Source organism: Cricetulus griseus (assembly GCF_003668045.3).
Source record: "Cricetulus griseus strain 17A/GY chromosome 1 unlocalized genomic scaffold, alternate assembly CriGri-PICRH-1.0 chr1_0, whole genome shotgun sequence".
Taxonomy (NCBI): domain Eukaryota; kingdom Metazoa; phylum Chordata; class Mammalia; order Rodentia; family Cricetidae; genus Cricetulus; species Cricetulus griseus.
In genome coordinates this window covers 138,541,996-138,563,547 of record NW_023276806.1, presented here as the reverse complement: position 1 = coordinate 138,563,547, position 21,552 = coordinate 138,541,996, and the positions used below count along the sequence as shown (strand labels likewise).

Sequence of the window (21,552 nt, the reverse complement as noted above, 5' to 3'; positions counted from 1 at the left end):
AATAATGAACAGTGGTACCTTCAATGGATCTGCAGAACACAGTAAACTGGAATGATTTTAGTGTTCCAGTTTTGGAGGCGTCCCCAGATGATTATATATATATAAAAACAAACAAACAAACAAAGAAGTTTTACCATAACATGTCTCTCAAGGATGAAAAGAGAGTCTACATGGACATTTACGTTAGGTCTCCCACTGCATGGAGCTTTGTGAGTTAAATACATAACGAGTAAGACTGTTTAAAATGAAAGCCTTTAATGTCCCATTTCAAACAGCATGTGTTGAGGATTGGCACACACCTGCAAATTAGAAGGTACCACTAAGTAATTGCTCCAGCAGCTGGTAAATTAGTATGAAAAAGTGTAAGAGCTTCTTTACAAATGTCACACACAGAATTCAATTGTAGCACACATAAGACAAACACTATTATCTAAAAGAAAAGTAGCATGAGTTTACATCAAAAAGTTTTATAACCTTATTAATATTTTAAGCATAATTGGTGTAAACTTCTGTGTATCAGTTCCCCAAAGATTTGCATTCTGCATAAAAACATCCAATAGTGCAGTTCCCAAAGCATCTGAGTCCTTCCTCCTCTTCCCACCCCAAAGAGCTACCGAACATTAGCCAAAGGCCTTTGTTTATAAGTAATACTGCTTGATTTACAACATTCTTTCTCAAGGAAAAGTTAAAGGGTAGTTTTATGTGGATAGTAAAAAATTCTAAAAGAGAAAAGAAAAAAAAAATTAAAGAAACACAAACCAAACCAAATCCTGACATCTTTCATTCAGCATTATTGGGTTAAAGAGTCTGATTTACCTGTATGTTGTAAATTATGAAATCACACTGTGTAAAGTAACACCTATTACATTTAAAAAGGTAAACCCATATTTATTTACTAGCACTGTTAAAACATTACACAAAACACATTCAAGTGGCAAGTAATTATAATGCAAGCCCTTGCACGGCAATCCAAATTTATTGAACTACGGATGCTAAGTTATACAAAATTGCACCACTTTAATTAAGGCTTTTAGTTTACATTTGGCCACCTCAAAGTCGTTGTAACATCAGGTTGGTCAATTTAAATACTGTGGCTCCCTGTTGGATGGACACACAATCTTTACACCCAAACGTTAATGCATACAAAGCAACAAGGCATTGTTAAATAAAACAGCAATAGTTACTGCAATTAGGCCTTGTGACCAATTACACATGATTAAAATTACTTCCCACATTCACATCCACAGTACTCGTCCACCATTTAACATCTCAACCAAAACGTTACACATGGGAAACAATCACTAACAGGCAAAGGTACTAAACCTGTATATTTGGTATTGCAGACACACATATGCATGAGCAAGCAAGGGGGTCACAGTGAGAATCTACAGCTGCAGAAGCCTGAAAATGATTTACAAAACTTGTTAAATCATTAAAAAATTGTTTGAAAATATACACTTCTTGTTGTAGACCCCCACTGTACACACAACTATAAACATTGTTCCCTATGTAAACAAAAAAGGAAACATATAATAAGGAGATTTGAAAAGTCTGGACATTTCCTTCCCAACAGATATTAAAGGCAACGTCTTTAATCTAAGACATTATACTGAAAGGGCTATCATATTTTAAAGACAAGATCACTGTCTCCACAGGTTTTTGAAAAATTAAAAAAACTATATAGCTGTGTTAATCAAAGCGCTTATTTTGTATAATACAATGATAATGACCTTGAATTTAAAAAAAAAATTACAATAAGCTACAATAAGTATCAAAGAAGCGAAGTTATCTGGAGTAGTCTATATAGGAGCTCTTTGGACTTTCTTTTATTATGCTAAAATAGTGGTGCTTTTAGGATTTACATTACTGTACTCTCCAATACAAAGTATGGGGTGTGTTAAAGTATACAGTACACCGTTTTCATACATGTACAACATTGGTGGATGAAGAATGTCTCTTAGCAGTAATACTGGATGTAGCCTCTGGTCTGACCAGCTGCATTCTCTAGAACTATTATATAAGTAAAAATCTCTCGTGACACTGGACAGTAATCAGAATGTGCAAACTGATAGAGTAGCTTTCATCCGCCTCTTAAGGGAACCACCACAGGAAAGTCCGTTTAAGATGTTGGTAGGTTTAACAAAGTTGGAATGCTGGCACTGTTGAATAGGGCAACAGTTCTTCAGACCTGTGGAAGGGAAAGAAATAAACACTGAAATGGTACAACAAATAACATAAGGAAACAGCCAAAGTCTCTTGTTCTAATCATTGCATTAATGACAGCTAAGATATAATTACTTTCCAAATTTTAAAAATAAAAAGAAATTGGAGGTTGAAGAGGCAGCTTAATGATAACGAGCTGAGCCCTGGCTGCTCTTCCAGAGGACCCTGGTTCCATTCCTTGTACCTCTCACCTCAATGCTTCCGATTCGGGCAGACTTTTCCTAAACTCTCAGTTAACATACCACTTTGGGGCCCCGATCATGTGCCATAACAGCACGGCAGAAACCATGGACTCAGAAGCTAGACAATCTACTGAAATTCTGGCTTGGAATTGCTCATAATTCTGGAGTTAAATACAGAGTGCCTGTTTTGTGCCCAGGCTCCTCATCTGTCATGTCTTCCTCAAAGGCTTGTTTTGGAGTGTCTGCCCTGCTGGGGTGAGCAGAGGGACCACTAGTGTAAGTTGCCATGACACACAGGTTTTAAAACTGTCTCTCTTCCGTTATATCTCAATTTATCTTGCTTCTGATGAGAGCTAAATGAAATCTATAGTTTTACTTTCCAGGATTATCACAACAAGGCATGACATCATTTGCTTGCTTTTACGGCAGTCTTTGGAATAAAGTAGGCATAAGAGGAATGTCACATACCTGGCTCAGAGCTACAATGCACCCAGGACATTAAAGCAGCTGACATGATGACTTTTTGCGGGCCTTCCCAGGCACTGGAGTTTTTCTGTTAATTTGCCGCACTAGGTCATAAAAGATCTGCAAATAAATTATTAGTTAGAAGGAGCTGCAGAATTTTATTCAATTCAGTTAGATCTCTCCTGTCCTACAGAGAGGGGGGGGAGGAAAGAGAGAGAGAGCCCCTTTACTGTTTGAGATCTTTCTGTATGCCTTCACTCTACATGGCTTCACCCCCTTCAAGAACCGTGCATGTTTTTCTGAGTTTGAGCTTTTTCCCTCAAATACTCAATGAAATGAATGTTTTCCCACGCTGGCCCTCCTCTGCCCAACTTTCCTTTAACAGTAATTTCACTGTATAAGCACCACAAAGAAGATGAAATATTGTTACTTATTTACATGCATACACACAGTAAGATTGTTTTCTGCCTATAAGAGCACCTATTAACTAGGCATTCTAGTACAGTACTTTCCCATTAATTGAACAGTCTTTAGGATTTTTATTATTTTTATGTGTGTGTCCTCATGAATTCATTAGGCATGCAGAGTTCCAGAGAAGTCACAAGAGGGTGTTGGAGTCTTAGGAACAAGATGGTTAGCTGGGCGGTGGTGGCGTACGCCTTTAATACCAACACTCGGGAGGCAGAGGCAAGCAGATCTCTGAGTTCGAGGCCAGCCTGGTCTACAGAGTTCCAGGATAGCCTCCAAAGCCACAGAGAAACCCTGTCTTGAAAAACAAAACAAGAGTTCCAGATGGTTATAGTTGCCAGGTAGGGGCTGGGAACTGCACCAGGGTTCTCTAACAGTAAGATCTCTCAAAGGCTTAGCCACCTCTCCAGCTGCTTCCCATTAATTTAAAATGTTATATTCAATATAAAAAGCTTCTCAATACATGTGAACATACCTCATTAACATTTATTTTTGATTTTGCAGAGGACTCTAAGAATGCACAGTTGTTCCATTGTCTTGCTAGGTTTTGACCTTGTTCCTTCCCTACAACTCTTTCATCTTCCAAGTCACATTTATTACCAACCAGAATCATTGGAACCTGCAAAGACATTGGTGAGGGTAAAAACAAACAGTTACAAACAATAAAGATCAAGCTATAAACCACTTACAAAAGAGGGAAAAATTATACCACAAAGGACTTAATCACAGTGATCAAAACAACCTTTTAAAAAGGAAGTACAAAGGGTGTTGCCATGAAAAGCCAGCAGATTTCAACACTTTAAAATGTTCAAGGGTGTGAATCAACTTCACGTTTTTTTTTTTGTTGTTGTTTTTTTTTTTTTTTTTTCCTGGTTTCTGAGACATTTAATGAATTGCAAATACAAAAAGGAGAAATTAAGGAGGCCCCAAAAGCAGAAACTTCAGCTTCTCACGGTCTCAGCTTGAACCGCTCACTTTCTGTATGACATGATGAAATACAGCAACTTCGTAAAATTTATTAACGGCATCACGTTTAGATATATCCCATGTTTGTAATTTTAAAAAAGCAGCCCACGGAAAGTAACGCTTATTTTACCAAACCACCAAGGGCCATTTAAAAATCAGCTTCTAAAGTACTTTTGGGAGGTGGAAAAAAATCCAAACAAGGAAAACAAGAATCTAGGCTTTTAAAAGAAATTTAAAAATCTTTTATAAATACTTTAACACAATGGATAGAAAACCAGACCCTCACAAATTCTCATCTACAGAATTGTAGAAAATGATGCTTACATCATCAGTGTCTTTAACCCGAAGAATCTGCTCTCTCAGATCTTGTAAATCATTAAATGTAGACTGTGCTGTGATGGAGTAAACCAAAGCAAAGCCCTGCCCATTCTTCATGTACAAATCTCTCATTGCTGTAAATTGTTCCTACAGTAGAAAGATTAAAAAACAAGAATGTGTTTTGATACAAAAGCAGACCATTTTTAAAACCCACACTTAACAGCTTAAAGAATACTGTAGTATTATATAACAGTTCTTCAAATGATAAGATTATAGTAAGATACCGTCTGAAAATTACATTGTAAGAAAGTTCTTTAAAAATGACGCCACAGCTTTATATACAACACATGCTCAATTGGAACAGACACTATGTTTCTTTTTTCTTTAAAGATTTTATTCATTTATTTATTATGCACACAGCCTTCTGCCTGCATGCCAGCAAAAGGCACCAGATCTCATTCAAGGTGGTTGTGAGCCACCACGTGGTTGCTGAGAATTGAACTCAGGACCTCTGGAAGAACAGTCAGTACTCTTAACTGCTGAGCTATCTCTCCAGCCCCCTGGACACTATGTTTCTAAAGGCAACTTTTTCTATTTTTGTTTTTTTGAGACAAGGTTTCTCTGTACAGTCTTGTCTGTCCTGCTTTGTAGACCAGGGTGCCTCTACCTCCCAAGTGTTGGGATTAAAGGTGTGTGCAACCACAGTCCAGCATTAAAAGCAACTTTTTAACCTATCATAAAGTGTTGAGCACTAGTCTTATTCTCAAGGTACAGTAGACCATAAAGCAGACATTCTGTGGGGAAGTGTGCATTCACACCTGTATCTTACCATTTTTCTACACTTCTTCACTAGGGTGTGGGTACCTGTGGGGAAGAATAGTGTCTGGCATATTTTGGTTTTTCAAACATTGGCTGATGTCTACTGCACAGCCAGAATCTTTCTTTTATTTTTGGATACATACAAACATAATTGGCTGTTATGGCCTGGATATAGACTGGGTAGTCCCAAAGGATTCATGTGCTAAAATTTAACCCCCATTCTGATGTATCCAGAGGGCAGAAACGTAATTCTGTTCACTGAAGAGGTAAGGCCTTTGGGAAGCAGTTAGGACTGAATATGGAGGCTTCTTACAGGTGGGAGAGAGACACAGACATGCATGTTTCTTTGTTTTGCCTCTTGATAAGCACTGCCTCAGGCTCTGTCAGGAACAAGCCATCACCAGATTCAGCAACTAGACCTTGCACCTCCAGAACAAACCAAAACAAATTTCCATTTGTAAAGTTAGCTGGCCTTAGGCATTTCATTATAGTAACGGAGTTGGTACAGCTACTTAAAAGTACCTTCAAGAAGGACAACTACCAATCAAAATATTTCACACAGCCATCAAAGAATAAATGTATATCCAAATATTGTCAAGATTATCTGAAATATATAATATACTGTCTTAAGGGACTAGTACAACCATTGACAATGAAACTTTCCACTCTGGCATTTTAAAAATTTCTTCAATAACCAATCCATTGCATTTAGAAAGTACATTTAAAAACCTGGTATACACTGCATATCCTTAGATAATTATAATTTACATACCGTTCCTGCAGTATCCAAGATTTCAAGCATACACTGCTGCGCATCTACTTCAACTTGCTGAAGAAAAAGTTAAAATATTCCTTTAATTTTTTTACATATGTAATATTACCATAAAATATCCACAACAGTTAAGATTAGAACTGATACAAGTTATGGCAACTTTACAAGGTAATATCGAACAATACTTAAAACTAGTTAAGTCACTGTGGTGATTTTAATAAGAATAGCCCCGTAGGTTATAGCATACAAGCAGTTGTTTCCCACTTGGTGTTGCTGTTGGGGGGGGGGGGTTGGAGTGGGAAGGACAATACTGAGGACCAGCTTTGAAGTTTCAAAGCCATGTGCCGTTGCCAGTTGCTCTCTGCCCCTGCTGCTATGACTGCCACCTGCTGCCATGAACTCTACTAAATATATTCTTCCTTCTACAACTTGCCTTGTTCATAGTGTTTATCACAGCAACTGAAAAGTAATGAGTACATTCATCGAGTATCAAAGCCCCCCTAGTTCTAGTCAGGTACAAACTGCATGCACTGATAAGTCACTAAGATTCAGCCAGAGTGACACACTCAACACTTAAATTTTGGATTAGAAATAAATGCCTTCAAAATAGTTTGAGCAGAAAAGCAACAGTTCCAACAATGTCAGCATGATTTTGCCTATCAGCTTTCCTATAATACTTTGGGTATGTCTTTGTTTCCCTAGACACTTTTTCTCATCACAGTGGACACAATTTCTAGTGGCAAGGAAGCAGTGTCATAATTAGGAAATAAAGCGTATGTCCCTGTAATTCCTTCTGCTATTTCCTAGGAATGGAATTTATTTAGAATTAGATCTGGAAAGGAAAGCAGTACTTCTGATTCACTGCTGGGTGCAGGAAGCAGTTTCCAGTTTTGTGATAGGCAGATGGGAGGACGGAAACACAGTAACTTCACAATCAGAGGGCCAGATGCTACAGAAAAGTAGAGACAACTCTCACATGATTATACTCAAGATGTCTGTACACTGTTTTATCAACATGCCCTGTGTTTGCTCTCTGCTGTGGTAGTCTCAAGAGGCTTTAAGTAGCAAGGATGGGATGTGCACTGGAGGCTGGGGGAGGAAGAGGAGAGGAGAGGAGATAGCTGGGCCAGTCTTTCCAGTGAGGAAGGCCTGGGAATACAGTGCTGCCACTTGATGTGACAGTTAAATTACAATTCTGGGGTCAGATTAAGCTAAAGTTCTACAAACGTGTGTGTAAATGCTCGAGTCTTTGAGAGTAGTAGACAAGTGATGCCAACAGCCAGCAGATAAATTTTCTAACGAGTATCTTTTCATCTTATTTTATATAAGACATTTGATAACTGCAAAGCAAAATAAGTATGTACATTTGTATTGAAGTCAAAGGTTTTTTAAAAAGTAACATACCTTTCTATATGAGTCTTCTATTGTAGGATCATATTTTTCAACAAAAATTCCTTGAACAAACTGTACAGTCTGGAAAAAAATTAACATAATGTTGTATTTCTAAAGAAAAAAAAACTAACCTAAATATGTGAATTTTATTTATTTTTATTTTTCTGAGACAGTCTATATTATCCCTGGCTAGTCTGGAACTCAATATGTAGATCAGGCTGGCCTTGAATTTGCAGTGACCCTCTAGCTTCTCCCACCCAAGTACCAAATTACAGGACTGTACCCCTCTACCCAGTAGTTTTAAACTATTAACTATTTGTACCTGTGGGTTTCATAACCTCGGATTTAAAATATTTGGGGTAAGGACAAATCAGATTGTGTGTGTACTGAGCATAAACATATTTTGTCATTGTTAATGATACAGTATAGCAACTATTCACTACAGTACACAGTACAACAGCTACTCAAATAGCACTTATATAAAGTTGGCTTTCCTTTTTAAAAATTTTTTTATTTTTCAGAGACAGGATTTCTCTGTGTAGCTTTGTTAGACTAGGCTGGCTTCGAACTCTCAGAGATTGGCCTGCCTCTGCCTCCTGAGTGCTGGGATTAAAGGCGTGTGTCACCACCGCCTGGCTAAGATGGTTTCTCTTATTGGGGATAAAGAGAAAGTCGATCTATGTTTGTTCTGAAACAAGGTCATATGTAGCCCAGGCTGGCCTATAACTCTGATTTGACTTCAACCTCGAGTTCTGGGACTGCAGGTAGGCACTATCACTCTCATCTTCATCTATGATCTTTAGGTGCTCTGCTAAATTCCAAACTATTTAAGGTGATCCTCTCTGTCCTTCTCCATTTCCCAACCCTCATTATATTAACCTGTTTCTTCTTTCTTGCTAAAACTAATCCGTCTATTAAACTAACACAAAACTAGATAGTCAAAGATTTTTGAAAAGGACTAATTACAAAAATACAGGACATACCTATTTATAAATTTTAAAAATAGTTAATTCCTGTATGGTACTAAAATGCAATCACACAGATATAGGCTGTTACCCTGGAAAGCCTAAGGTACATTCTCATTAACTTAAAACATTACTCATCCAGATACAGCTCTTAATTACATTCTCAATAACTTAAACACTATCCATATAGATACAACTAACAATTGTCTAAAATAACAAGAAAAAGTTTATATTGCTTGTAAAGTTATGGGATAACTTAATCAGATAAACATAAATAACTACAAGCATATTTTAGAAGAGCCAGGTGTGGTAGGTAGTCCACACCTATAATTCCAGCACCAGTGAAGACAGTCACAAGTTCAGGGTCAGCCTAGTCTACCTGGTGAAAACTGTCTCAGGAAACAAAAGACATTAAAAACAAAAGCTGAGCTGTAGTTCTGTTGGTGGAGAGCCTTGTCACCTGCATGGAGCCCTGAGTTCTACCCTATCACTACATAAAATGGCATGTGGTCTTGGAAAGCTATAACCTCAACTTTCTTGGAGGTGGAGGCAGGAGTTAGGAATTCAAAGTCAAGGTTTCCACTGGCTACACACCTCAGTAGAAAAAGAACATCTTATACTGAGAAAGAATGACTTACCAGAGCCGACTTTCCAACACCCCCGGAGCCAAGAACGACTAGCTTATATTCACGCATGATGCAAACTTGTTACACTTAGTACCTTGTTAAAGAGGAAAAACAAAACAAAACAAACGGTAAGTCCTGCTATTTACATGCTTTTAAAAAGACAGCCAGAATAGCAGATTTACACAAAGTCATTACCAGACTAGCCTACCATGGGAGCACCATATGAACCGACTACAGAATTAAAGTTAAGGGTAAGTGTGACAGCTCAGAATGGTACTTGCTATGCATGCCTGGCAACCTGAGCTTGAGTCTCCGAATCCATGTGAAGGAGGAAGGTAACAGTCACCACCACAAAGTTGCCCTCTGACATTTATGTGTCACACATGGTCCATGTGCCCAGACATGCATGTCACACACAAATAGTAATGAATACAAGGAATTACAGATAGTATTCTTAGCTCTATCCTAATGAGGCAGAGAAGCACAGCAAATAGCTTATCAACCTGTGACACCACGTTGTTTGGGCAATAAATATGCCCCTTTTGACCCTCACAGCAGGAACTAGGCACACAGATTCCTCCCTTGATAAGCATCCTAGGACCCAGCTTGATACAGCTACATGCATACCCCACAACAAACAATGGAATTTGTTTCTAAATCTCCCCTAACAACTATCCAGAAGAAGTCGGGTTTCCTGGATAGTTTCTATTGCTAGACATATCCCGGAATGGGAATGAGAGGGCAGGACTGGCCTGAACTAGTTCTGGTACATGTGTGGTAAAGCTCACTGTGCTCAGTGAACTTCTAGAGAATTCCTAAAATACTATCTTATGCCTACCCATAACAGGGCGTTGCATATGTAAAACCCGATACATCATGGGAACCGGCATAGACACTGAGCAAGGACTTAGATTACTCACACAGGTTAAGCCTGCCAAGCAAAACAGAAACCACCCATGGTATTCCCCTTTGGGATCAAACCCCTTCTCTTCCTCCAAGACCCCACCATAAAGCAAGGCCAGAGACAATTGCCTGGAGCCCCGAGCCCTCTTAGCTTAGTCTACTCATGTCTGCAGTAGCACATCTGACCGGTACGGCTGCTTTGCTTTTTTTTTTTTTTTTTTTTGAAGAATCCTTTGCTACTCTGCAATCTGTGTGCATGTCTTCAATTCATTAAGACCCAAGAATCATTAAGAATTACCAACCAATAGTAATTTCAACTAGGCATATCCAGAGAAAAGAGGAGGAGAGCTGAGAAACAGCACTGAAGCTCTCTACCATTTACAAGATAACATGACATATCTACTCCTCTCTTCCCCATTTTCAGTGAACAAGAGAGAGAAATCCCTGTTTTAAGAATGAACGGGGTCAGACGGGGATTGAGAACCCATCAGCCAAGTACTGCAGTACGTTCCTGCAATCTCAGGACTCAGAACAGCTTCATTTGTGTGCCATCCTGGTTATTTTAGGCCACAGCAGAGGAGTTAAGTAAACAGGTAAATATTTCCCATCTTGTCAATCATAAAGACAGGCGAATAGTTAACTGTAAATTAAGTCTGCACAGGAGGCTCTTCACAGCAAACATCTGAATGCTAACCAACCCACAACCATTCCACTTAAGTGCTTCTTCAGTCCACACTAACTTACTCCTACCTTTGCTCGGCTGTCAATCTTTATGTCTCATCATTCCCCTCAAATCATAAAATCAGCATCTGCTCTGCCTGGGGGAGGCAGTTTTCTAACATGGTCAGTTTTGTGCTTAAGTAACCAATCATTACATGCTTATGTTTTTTGTTTCAGACGTCTCCTGCCCTCCCATGCTGAAGACTCTCATGACATCACTGCACAAAGGTCCTCAGGTCCAACTTCCTGCAATTTTGTGGCAACACTGTTGGAGGCTTCCATCTGCCTCCCTGAGCTCCTCTTGCTGGACCTTAGGACATGGAACCAAACAGGCCTTTGTAGATGGCAACTGGCTTCTTGATGATCACTTTGAATTGTACCATTCGGTTAGTAGTCTGTCATTAGCCTGACTCTTTAGCTACTGACTTTAACTTCTGTTCATCTATTTATGAAGTGTTTTGTCTCATGTTGTTTTGGCCTGGATTGTCTTGCTTTCACTGGCTACTCTACAGAGAATGGATAGAGACAGAGGGCCCAGAACCTTTAGTGCTACTCAAGCTGACCTACTGAGGAGTGATGATGACTAAAACCAATAATCAATTCAGGTAAATGTGAGGGGTTATGCTCAAACTCCACCTGGCTCACTTACAAAACGATGACAACTGTTTTATCAATTTGTAATCAATTTCTCTCCTAACATCTGCTTTGTCAAGGAATCTCACAATCTGTTAGGAAACATTTTTTCCCTTTTGGTTGTTAGCAGTAAGGTCTCATTGCAGCCCAGGATGGTCTTGAAGTCAAAGTGATTCTCAGCTTCCTCAATGCTGGGTGAATTACAGATGTGAGTCACCATGCCTAGCTCAAGGAAAACAAACATTTATTTATTTATTTATTTATTTATTTATTTATTTATTTATTTATTTATGGTTTTTCGAGGCAGGGTTTCTCTGTGGCTTTGGAGGCTGTCCTGGAACTAGCTCTTGTAGATCAGGTTGGTCTCGAACTCACAGAGATCCACCTGCCTCAGCCTCCCTAGTGCTGGGATTAAAGGCATGCGCCACCAACGCCCGGCTGGAGAATATTTATTTTTAAAGCATCCAACATGTTTTAATTTATGGAAATATACTATATCCAGCTAAACATGTAGATCTTGAGTATTATTAGATAACCTTGCTACATGCATGCCAACATCCATGTAACCCATACCCCCGATACATAGCATTTAATTTATTACAAGACACTTCTTTTTGAATGTAGTAGTATTTTCATGTCATGAGCACACCACCAAAGCTACATTTCCTTCTGCCTCAGAAATGGGCTGCAGACATTAGGAATCTGTTGAGAACATCCTAAAACACTAATAACTTACCTAGTGCCTCATATAGGGAAGCCATTAAGAGCATCAAGATAGGTGAGATACATGATGAGATGTAAATAACTCAACATAGCTCCCAAACTGAAACCTACTAAGAAATCTTCCTTAGGGATATAGTGGTTACAAATCAAAACTGTAAACAATAATGAGCTTGCTACGTAGGGCAGGCTAGCTTTGAACTCATGGGTATACTGCCTCAGCTGAATGATTGGCACAAGCCTACCACATTTCAATTATTTAGTCATCAATGCTTGTTAGTATATTAAGATAAGTTTACCCACACTGTTGCATCTATCAATACTCTGTTCATTCTCTCTTTATTTAAAGGTCTATGGGCTGGGTGTAGTGGTGCACACCTTCTATCCAAGCACTCAGAAGAGAAGCAGATGGGCTGCATAAAAGGATATATATGCACAAAAACACTTATGAGGATTAAGCTTGGGAAGTACAAAAGCCAGAAAAGTGGGTGTGGTGGTCCAGGCTTTTACTCCCGGCACCCTGATGGTAAAATCAGGAGGACCACAAGTTCATGCTCACCCTATGTAGTTAGTTCAAGGCCAGCCTTGATCATGTGAGACCTTGACTCAAAACAAAGCAAAACAAAAAAAACAAAAAAGAAAAAGAAAAAAGTAAAGGAAAAGTCTACATACCAAATATGGGGGAAAAGTGGACTAGGTAATCAAGTTACAAGATTATATTGTTTTAAAAGATGAGAATACTATTTTTTAAGAAGACTTGGGGCTGGAGAGACGTGGTCAAGAGTACACACAGCTCTTGTAAAGGACCAGCTCAGTTCCCAGCACCCGCACTGGGCAGCTCACATCCACCTACAGCTCCAGTTCCAAAGGACTGAACGCCTTCTGGCCTCTATGGGAATCTGTACACACACTTTAAAAAAAGATTGCTTTAATTCTGTGCAGGATAGAATGCAGAGAAAAGGAATCAGAAAAATGAATCTAAAATTATCTTGGAAAGTAAATAAATTGTTTCATCTTAAAAAAAAAAAAGATGACACATGTTTAACTAACATAAAGCAATCCTGTATTTTAAGAGGGAAACAAACAACCCCAGTGATTTTTTTTTTTTTTTTTTTTTTTTTTTTTTTTTTTTTTTGGTGGTACTTCCTTAACTGAGGCTAATCAATAAGTCATTTGGCTGCTTGGAAGATTTTAGCTTTTTCTTATATACATTAAATACCATTTGGAAATCAGGAGGCATAGAACCGGCTCCAATGTAATTTACCAGAGGGAAGTCACTTATTTCTGTGCTGGTACTTTAATTTGGGGAACAGACCATAACCAATTTCACAGGGTTAATGGATAGATTTTAAACAAGAACCCCATTCCTGTTAAAGGCCTTCAACAGTTATCAGAAGGAACATGAAATCTGGATCATTTTGGTGTTTGTGTGTGGTCTAAAATTGTTTAATGAATGAAGGATTTGCTAAAGGCTGGGAGTATATCGTTCAGTAGTACAGTGCTTGCCTATCATGTGCAAGACCCCATGTCCAAGCCCCAGCACTGAGAAACACTGTGTGCTGCAGTACACCACTAACTCCACTCTACAGGTCGGGTAGAACAGGGGTATAGTGAATCCAAAGCTTGTCTGGGTTACAGAGCTAGCTCCTGTGTCAAAACACCAACTCAGCGAGGCAGCTTGGGCTACACAGCAGAGTTTCAGGCTAGCCACACAGTGAGAGCATGTCTCAAAACAACATAAAACAAAAGAACCAACCAACCAAAAATCCAACCTAATCAAAACAATTCCAACAAATGGATTTCATTTAGGTTTTGAAAAGTCAACCAATTATTTACCTTTACAGTAGCTAAATTCCCATTTAGCTCAGAGCTAGTACTAACAGACACCATGAATCCCAACAGAAAATGAATCTCACAAATCTTGGTGTTAAATACAAAGGTTTTCCATTTGACCTCTGGGAATTAGTCTAGTAGGAAATGAGATGCCCTACAACAGGAAAAGTGTTGAAACCAACAGCTTTTATGTTCCGGAGGTACATGTTCCTTTAGATTCAAATTCACTCTTTTTTTTTTTTTTTTTTTTTTTTTTGTTGTTGTTGTTTTTCGAGACGGGGTTTCTCTGTGGAGCCTATCCTGGCACTCGCTCTGGAGACCAGGCTGGCCTCGAACTCACAGAGATCAGCTTGCCTTTGCCTCCTGAGTGCTGGGATTAAAGGCATGTGCCACCAACACCTGGCTCAAATTCACTCTTTAAATCGTAATAATGAATGCTCCAACTGGGTGAGGATAAGAATTGAGCCTGAAAATTGAAAAGCAACATTACTTTATTTATTATTGTCTATGGAAACATGTGTATGTTTACTTATGAGGCCAGAGGATGCCAGAGGTCCTGAAGCTGGAGTTGGCAGGCAGCTTCGAGCAGGTCCTCTGCAAGTGTTCCTAACTACTGAGCCATTTCTCCAGTCCTGAAAAGCAGCATTTTAGAGGCCTGATAATTTTCCAGTAAAATACTATGTCAAAGAGTCTACAACTAACTATAGACAAACTTTTTCTCCCTTAGAATGTTGGTAACGAGCAGTTTTCTTATCCTCAAGCTGTTCAGTTCTAACTCTCCTCCCTCAATTGAAACTCTGTGATCTTAAATTATAAGGGCTATGTAAAACCCTTAACTACCAGTTCCTGAAGTAAAGTGACACTACCTCTCCCACCGAACACGGTCTGCAAGTGAAGAGCTTGACTTCTTTCCGCCTCCAACTCCCAAAGTGGTGTCTCATCAGTTACAGATGATCACCAAGTTCTCTTCTCACTTCCAAAGACTTTAATGAATTCAACAGTAGGACACAACCCTAATCCTACCCTGCTGGGCATAGTAAAAACTCAGAACTGAGCAGACTTTAAAATTATCTTTCAAAAGAAAGAAAAAAAAAAAAGAGGCCCCAATTCCCATTAAAAAAAAACTCCTAGCCAGGTGTAGTGACTTACATGAAACCTCAGCTCTTGGGACGCTGAGGTAGGAGGACTGGCTTGAGTTTTCAGCTGCCTTGGGCCACAGTGTGAGGCTGTCTCACAACATAGAACATAACAAACAAAAGGACACACCAGTATGAAGCTGTTTACAGCATTCTGTCTATTCTGGCCATATTTAATACTTCAAACAGGGAAAAGTTTTTCTCTGACATTTTGAAGGGTATTAATAGTTCCAGTAAATAGCTTTTCCCAATCTATCCTGCCAAATCTCTCACTGACATATTAATAACAAAATCTGACCTGCAACTTCAGATCATGTTTTTCAGTTTTATTACAGTAGTCACCTTTTAGATCTGTACTTGATCGTAAGAGAATACATCACTAGAGTACAGCAATTATCAGCAAGCTGACAAATACAAAAACACCAATTTCTTAACAGACTTCTCAGCCAAGTAAACAGATAAACAAGGTAGAGACCAAAATCCAAACCAAACCAAACAAACAAAAACCCTTTTTTTTTCTCGTTAGACTCAGCTGTAAATCCTACAGGCAAGCATACTCACTCAAAACAAGCTATCTGTGGGGTATAATTTTGGTAACTGTAATATAAACATTAGTTTACTATCTGCCATAGATATTACAATATGACAAGAAAGTTCTTAGTTAACTTACGATAAACTGGAAAAATGCAGCAACAGTTAAGACATGATCTTTGCCATGTTACTTGACCTCTGTGTGTGTGTGTCATTTCCTTATCTCAAAATGGGGATAACAGAATCTCCTCTTTCCTTTTTAAGATCCAAATGAAATAACTTGCGCTGCACAAAATGTGACTCGAACGAACAAGACGTTAAATAAGTAGTTAGTAAATATTAACTTGCTGGTTTTAGAAATCATATCTATAGATGGCTGTTTATAGTGCTTGAAACTTGGAAACACCTAAGGAACTCTAAAAGCAGTACTGGGGAGATGGCTCATGGGTAAAAGCACTTGCCAACTAGGTGTACACATGAGCTTAATTCTTGGAATCCTGGTGCAGGCTGGGAGCTGTAGCTACCACCATCTGTAACCTCAGTGCTTCCAGGGCAGGATGGAGGAAGGCAAAGGACTGCAGGTCAGCTAGCCTAGAGCAAGCAGGCAGTGGCAAACAACAACAAAGCTTTCTCTCAAACAAGATGGAAGATGAATACTAGCACCTGAAGCTGCTCTCCAACCTCCATGTGTCAAGGAGTGCACACTCCTGCCTGCACTCACACACATAAATACCCACCACATACGTGGATTTTAAAAATAAACTATTCTGCTATGACAGATGTGGTGAAATGCCAGTAATTCCACTACTTAGGAGGCAGAGATAGGAGGATACCAAGGCCAGTATGGACTAGACTATATCTCAAGAAACAAAACAAAACGCATATTTAATTCTAAAGGAAAGAGTCTATAAGGAGGTAATTATCACTGACCCCCCCCCATTTTCCCATTATCGAGTCTGACTCATTCTAGCTCAGCATCTTCCATGTTCTCCACTGCACAATCTTGCAGACACTTCTCATTTTCCACACAAAGAGCAACAGAGAAAAGATGAAATAAATATACAAGTCTGTCATACACTTGAATTTCCATGACCAAAGGAGGGTATTAACTATTTTTGTGTGAGACAAGTCGGCCTAGAACACTCTATCCTCCTGCCTTAGCCTCTGGAGTACTAGAATGACAAGCATGCACCATCATGCACATTTTTTATTTTATTTTTCCTTCCTTTTTTTTTTTTTTTTTTTCTGTTCAGCTTTGTTTTTCGAGACAGCGTTTCTCTGTGTAGCCCTGGCTGGCCTCAGAACTAGGAGGTATGCCTGTCTCTGCCTCTTGAGTGCTGGGATAAAAGATGATTGACACCACCACCCAGACCTTCCCTCCTTTTTTACAGGGCCTCAAGCCTATCCTAGCCTTAAATCCCAATCCTCATTATTGTTTCTGGAGTTCTGAGACTACAGGTATAAGCCATGACACTTGGGTCAGTGTATTTAAGTGCCAATTCTGTTTCTGACCATGTTATCAGGTCTAAGTACATGTTGAACAACAGTTATGTCCTACTTGGTCTTAAAAAAAACATTTTTTTATGTGTATGAATGCTTGCTTGTGTGAGTATATGTACATCACATGGTTTCCTGGAACAAGAATTACAGACAATGTGAGCATTCATGTGGGTGCTAGGAACTAGACTTAGGTCCTTTGCAAGAACTCAGTGCTTTAACCATTGAGTTCTCTCTCTAGCCCCAACTTTGTCCTATCTGCTGGTACAATCGGCAAAGGTTTTAGTAGCCATTTTTTTTTCCTAACTAATACATCAGCTATTCAGGATGGAAATTAACTTTGGCATTCTATGATTTATACAATAGAAACACAAACAAAAGCCAAGTCAGGCAAAGGAATGAGTAGGCACAGATCCTCTTGTGCACCTGCTCACAGTCTCTATTAACCCGTGGCCAATGAGTAAGCCATGAAAAGAAAGAAGGGCATCTCTCAGGCTGCTTCATACTTACCCAAGTATCATCAGACCATACAGCTTCCAACTAAGAATTGTGAGTAACAACACTTTATAGAAAAGCCACTAGAATGTATCACATTTAAATAGACCACTAAGTGGGAAAATAAACTAGTCAAGTGCACTTCATCTGAACATTTAGGAATCTAAAATATTACATTAGAAATTTAAACACCAGAGTGCCCTAGTGCCCCAAACTACTTCTTACTTGGTATTGTACAACAATGACACGTGGAAAAGAAGGCTACAGCAGAAAATGAAGATAGGCATTTGTTTCACCTTACATTTCTTAATTATAAAGGGAAACGACATATTTGTTGCCAAGAAGCTTTAAAGGAAAAGACAAGAAACAGAAAACAGGCTAGGGATATGGCTCACTGCTTGATTGTAACCTAACATTAGGGTTTTGGTTCAAAACTGTAGTGCCACCAAAGAGGGAGGAACATATATTATGAGAAACACAAAATGTGACGAGAGTTCAAAAGGGAATCAGAAACTGCTTTATAGAGAAGGTAGCGTCAAGAAAACCTATAGTGTTTCAATTAGGAAAAAAAAAATATCTGGACCAAGATCAGAACAAAGGTACCAAAGGAAGTCTAACATGGAATTCAAAACTCCTCAGAGAGCACAGGCTGACCCTCATCTCAGGAAGAGGAAAGAAACAGCAGAATGTATTTACAGGAAGACAGGAAAGCTCCACTGTGAAAAGTCCTCAGGGGCTCTGACTCAGTAAGCAACGCACTAGACAACCCGAAGGGTGGACGTCACATTGAGAAAATGGAAGACACTTAAAAATCAACAGAATTCTAATAATAGTAGTAGCTATTAGTAGTCAATGAATGGAACAACACATCTAGAGCATTACACGTTCTTATTAAGATTAATATTGGCCTATTTTTAAAACACATGAGTCCTGGCTTGAAACAAAAACCCATTTTATAATGATGAAAACCAAAACAGGAGGGCCACAAACAATATACCACATAACCGACCTAAGGGCAGTTAAGAAAACCGGTGTTTCAACTTTATTCAACAGTATTACTTGGCTATTAAGTGCCTACTGTGTACAATGAGCATGAAACCAGATACACATTTGTAGGCTATTTTCCTGCTATTACAGCATCTGATGACCAAGGCACACTGAGGCTGCAGTTAGTTATACTGCTACAAAACACAGTGCCTAACATATCTGCCTAAGGTCTCACATGCAGTGGCAGGCTGGAACAGAAAGGACACTCAGGGATTGAGCCCAGGACCTGGTGCATCCTAGGCAAGCACTCTGCCACTGAACTGTGTTTCTAGTAGCTGCTGACTGTGTCTGAAAACAACTTACTTGGAACACAGTCATGCTTACTCAGTGTATCATCTAACGTTGTCACCAGGCTATAATGGCCCTGATAAGGACAGTCCATAAACAAATCCTTAATTATCATTATTACTTTTTTGATTTTTCAAGACAGGGTTTCTTGTGTACCTTTGTAGATCAGGCTGGCCTCGAACTCAGAGGCATGTGCCACCACTGTCCAGGTCAAAGCCTAAATTATTATCCTGTCCATTACAGAGGCTTACCTGACATAGGCCCTATAGCAGTGGTTCTCAACCTACCTACCTAATGCAGCAACCCTTTTAATAAAGATCCTCATGTTGTGCTGACCCCCAGCCATAGTTACTTTTGTTTCTACTTCATAGCTGTAATTTTGATGAATGTAATGTAAATATTTGATATGCGACCCTCCAAAGGGCTTGAGACCCTGAAAGAGATGAGGGAAGATTCTGTCTAACACTTTAGTGGTGGCAAATTGGTGTTAAGTTCAAACATCAACTGAAAATATTAGCTACCTGTCTATATGTACTGAGTGTAGTAATAAGAACAAGTGTGAGAACAATCCAGATTCAAGGGACTCCAGGGAAGAGTATGCTCTTACTTAGCAATGTCTACTGCAGTTTAGGCAAAGGAACAAGAAGGTGGAAACTTCTGCAAAGAAAGATGAAAATGTGTCCAACAGACGATATGGACTATCTTTTTGCTTTGCAAAGAGATAGTCCTAATTCCTCAGACCTCCACCCGTCAATTCTTCAGTAATTTAAATAACTACTCATATTTAAGCTTACATAAGCCAAAAGGAATAACATTTGCTGGGGGTGAGGGGCGAAGAAGAAAACCCATTATAGATAGCCCTTGATGTACATAATTCAACGCTACCATTCAATCCTGGTATTGCAGAATTGAAGGAACTACTTACTCATCCACCATAAAGACATCCCCGGGAACCTGGGTGAAAAGATGTACACTCACATATCTTAAGCAAGTACTAAATCCAGTTTGGAGATGCTGGGGGGCAAAGGTGTAAGAAATCAGAAGTCAGGCTATCAGTACTGGTTAGTTAAGAGTAGGGAGTAGGGGTTGTTGAACAAATCACACTCATTTTTGTGAATGTAAAACACCACACACATACATTTCTTAATAGAAACACCTAGTTTTTACTTCACACAAGGATAGGCAAACTTTAAAAAAAATTTCAGGGAGGAGGGGAGGGAGAGGGAACTGGGATTGACATGTAAAACACGCTTGTTTTTAATTTAAATAAAAAAATAATATTAATAAAAAATTCATTTTCCATGCTTACCATAATCTGCACAATTATATATCACACAAGAAACTTCAAGACCAAGGTATTCCTAACGGAAATTCCCTAGGAAATCTGCCAAAAGCGCAGAAAACTAACTGTGGAACAAAAAGCAGAGCAAGCACAAGCACTTTCCACAACTTTGTACTAGTTTTAGTATTTCAATCTAACCAGCAGCTTATGCTGGCCATTTAGTGTCCATGTTTATATTTCTCAGTTTATTCAAAGATGCCTTTGAAATCCAGTAAAGGCCATTTAGAAAAATAAAGGGGGTGTCATATGTCACTGGGAGCAATGAAGAATGTGTCCCTTCCACGGTCACACACAATACCTGCTTACTTACCTTCCTATTACTAGGTTAACAAAATGTAGTTGGGGATGGACAGCCAGGTCAGTGGAGAAGAGCACATGCCGGCCCTTGCCATACTTGCAGAAGACCAGGCTCAGCTCCCAGCACCCACATGGTGACTCACAGCCATCTATAATTCCCTTTCCAGAGATCTGCTTCCCTTTCTGGCCTCTGAGGGCACCAGGCACGTTACATTGTGCACATACATACAGGCCAGCAAACATGTACACAAAAAAATACAAAGAGATGTATCTTTTAAAAGGTATCTTTAAAAGTTCATTTCCTGCTAAATCTCAGCAAGAGTATTATTCCCCCAAATCACATGCATACATGCTAGCATATTTTTAACATTAGCATATTTACTAAGTGAAAAGTCTGGATGTTAATTAGTCTGTTCAGTCACCAGAACACAGTGAGAAACAGGAAAAGTGGGCAGATACTTCCTGTTAACAATGCCGAGTTTCAAAGTATCCACATCAGTTATTTACTTCTTCCTGTCACTATACCAGGTGGTTCCATCAAGGACTTAAAAATAAAATCCTCTTCAGACTTACTTATTTTATGGTCATGGGTGTTTGCCTTTATAATGTACTGTACCACCTGTAAGTCTGGTGCCCAAGGGTATCAGAAAAGGGTATCAGATGCCTGGAACTGATTGTGAACTACCATGTGGGTGCTAGGAGTTGAATTTGGGTCCTCTAACAAGAACAACTGCTCTTAACTGCCAAGTCATTTCTCCAGAAAAATTCTTTTATTACATTCAGTGTGTGTGTGTGTGTGTATGCATGCATGCACGCATACATGCATATATGTACCTCAAGAGCACGTGCAGCAGGATCTGCATGTGGAGGCTGGAGAGCAACTTTAGGGAGTTGGCTCTTTCCTTCCACACGGG

General features: G+C 39.2%; 1 protein-coding gene across 2 annotated transcripts in view; it reads right to left on the bottom strand.

Moving 5' to 3' along the window:
- Window positions 1–862: 862 nt before the first annotated feature.
- Window positions 863–21,552, bottom strand: part of Rap1b (RAP1B, member of RAS oncogene family) — a 32,150-nt gene continuing 11,460 nt past the window's right edge. For both annotated transcript variants that reach the window (XM_027392333.2, XM_035450555.1), the window contains exons 2-8: window positions 9,209–9,290; window positions 7,618–7,686; window positions 6,214–6,270; window positions 4,629–4,769; window positions 3,814–3,957; window positions 2,874–2,990; window positions 863–2,188 (exon numbers count right to left, since the gene is read on the bottom strand). In XM_027392333.2, coding sequence (XP_027248134.1) covers window positions 2,904–2,990; window positions 3,814–3,957; window positions 4,629–4,769; window positions 6,214–6,270; window positions 7,618–7,686; window positions 9,209–9,265 — 555 coding nt within the window. In that variant the 5' untranslated portion in view covers window positions 9,266–9,290 and the 3' untranslated portion in view covers window positions 863–2,188; window positions 2,874–2,903. The remainder of the gene's footprint in view (window positions 2,189–2,873; window positions 2,991–3,813; window positions 3,958–4,628; window positions 4,770–6,213; window positions 6,271–7,617; window positions 7,687–9,208; window positions 9,291–21,552) is intronic.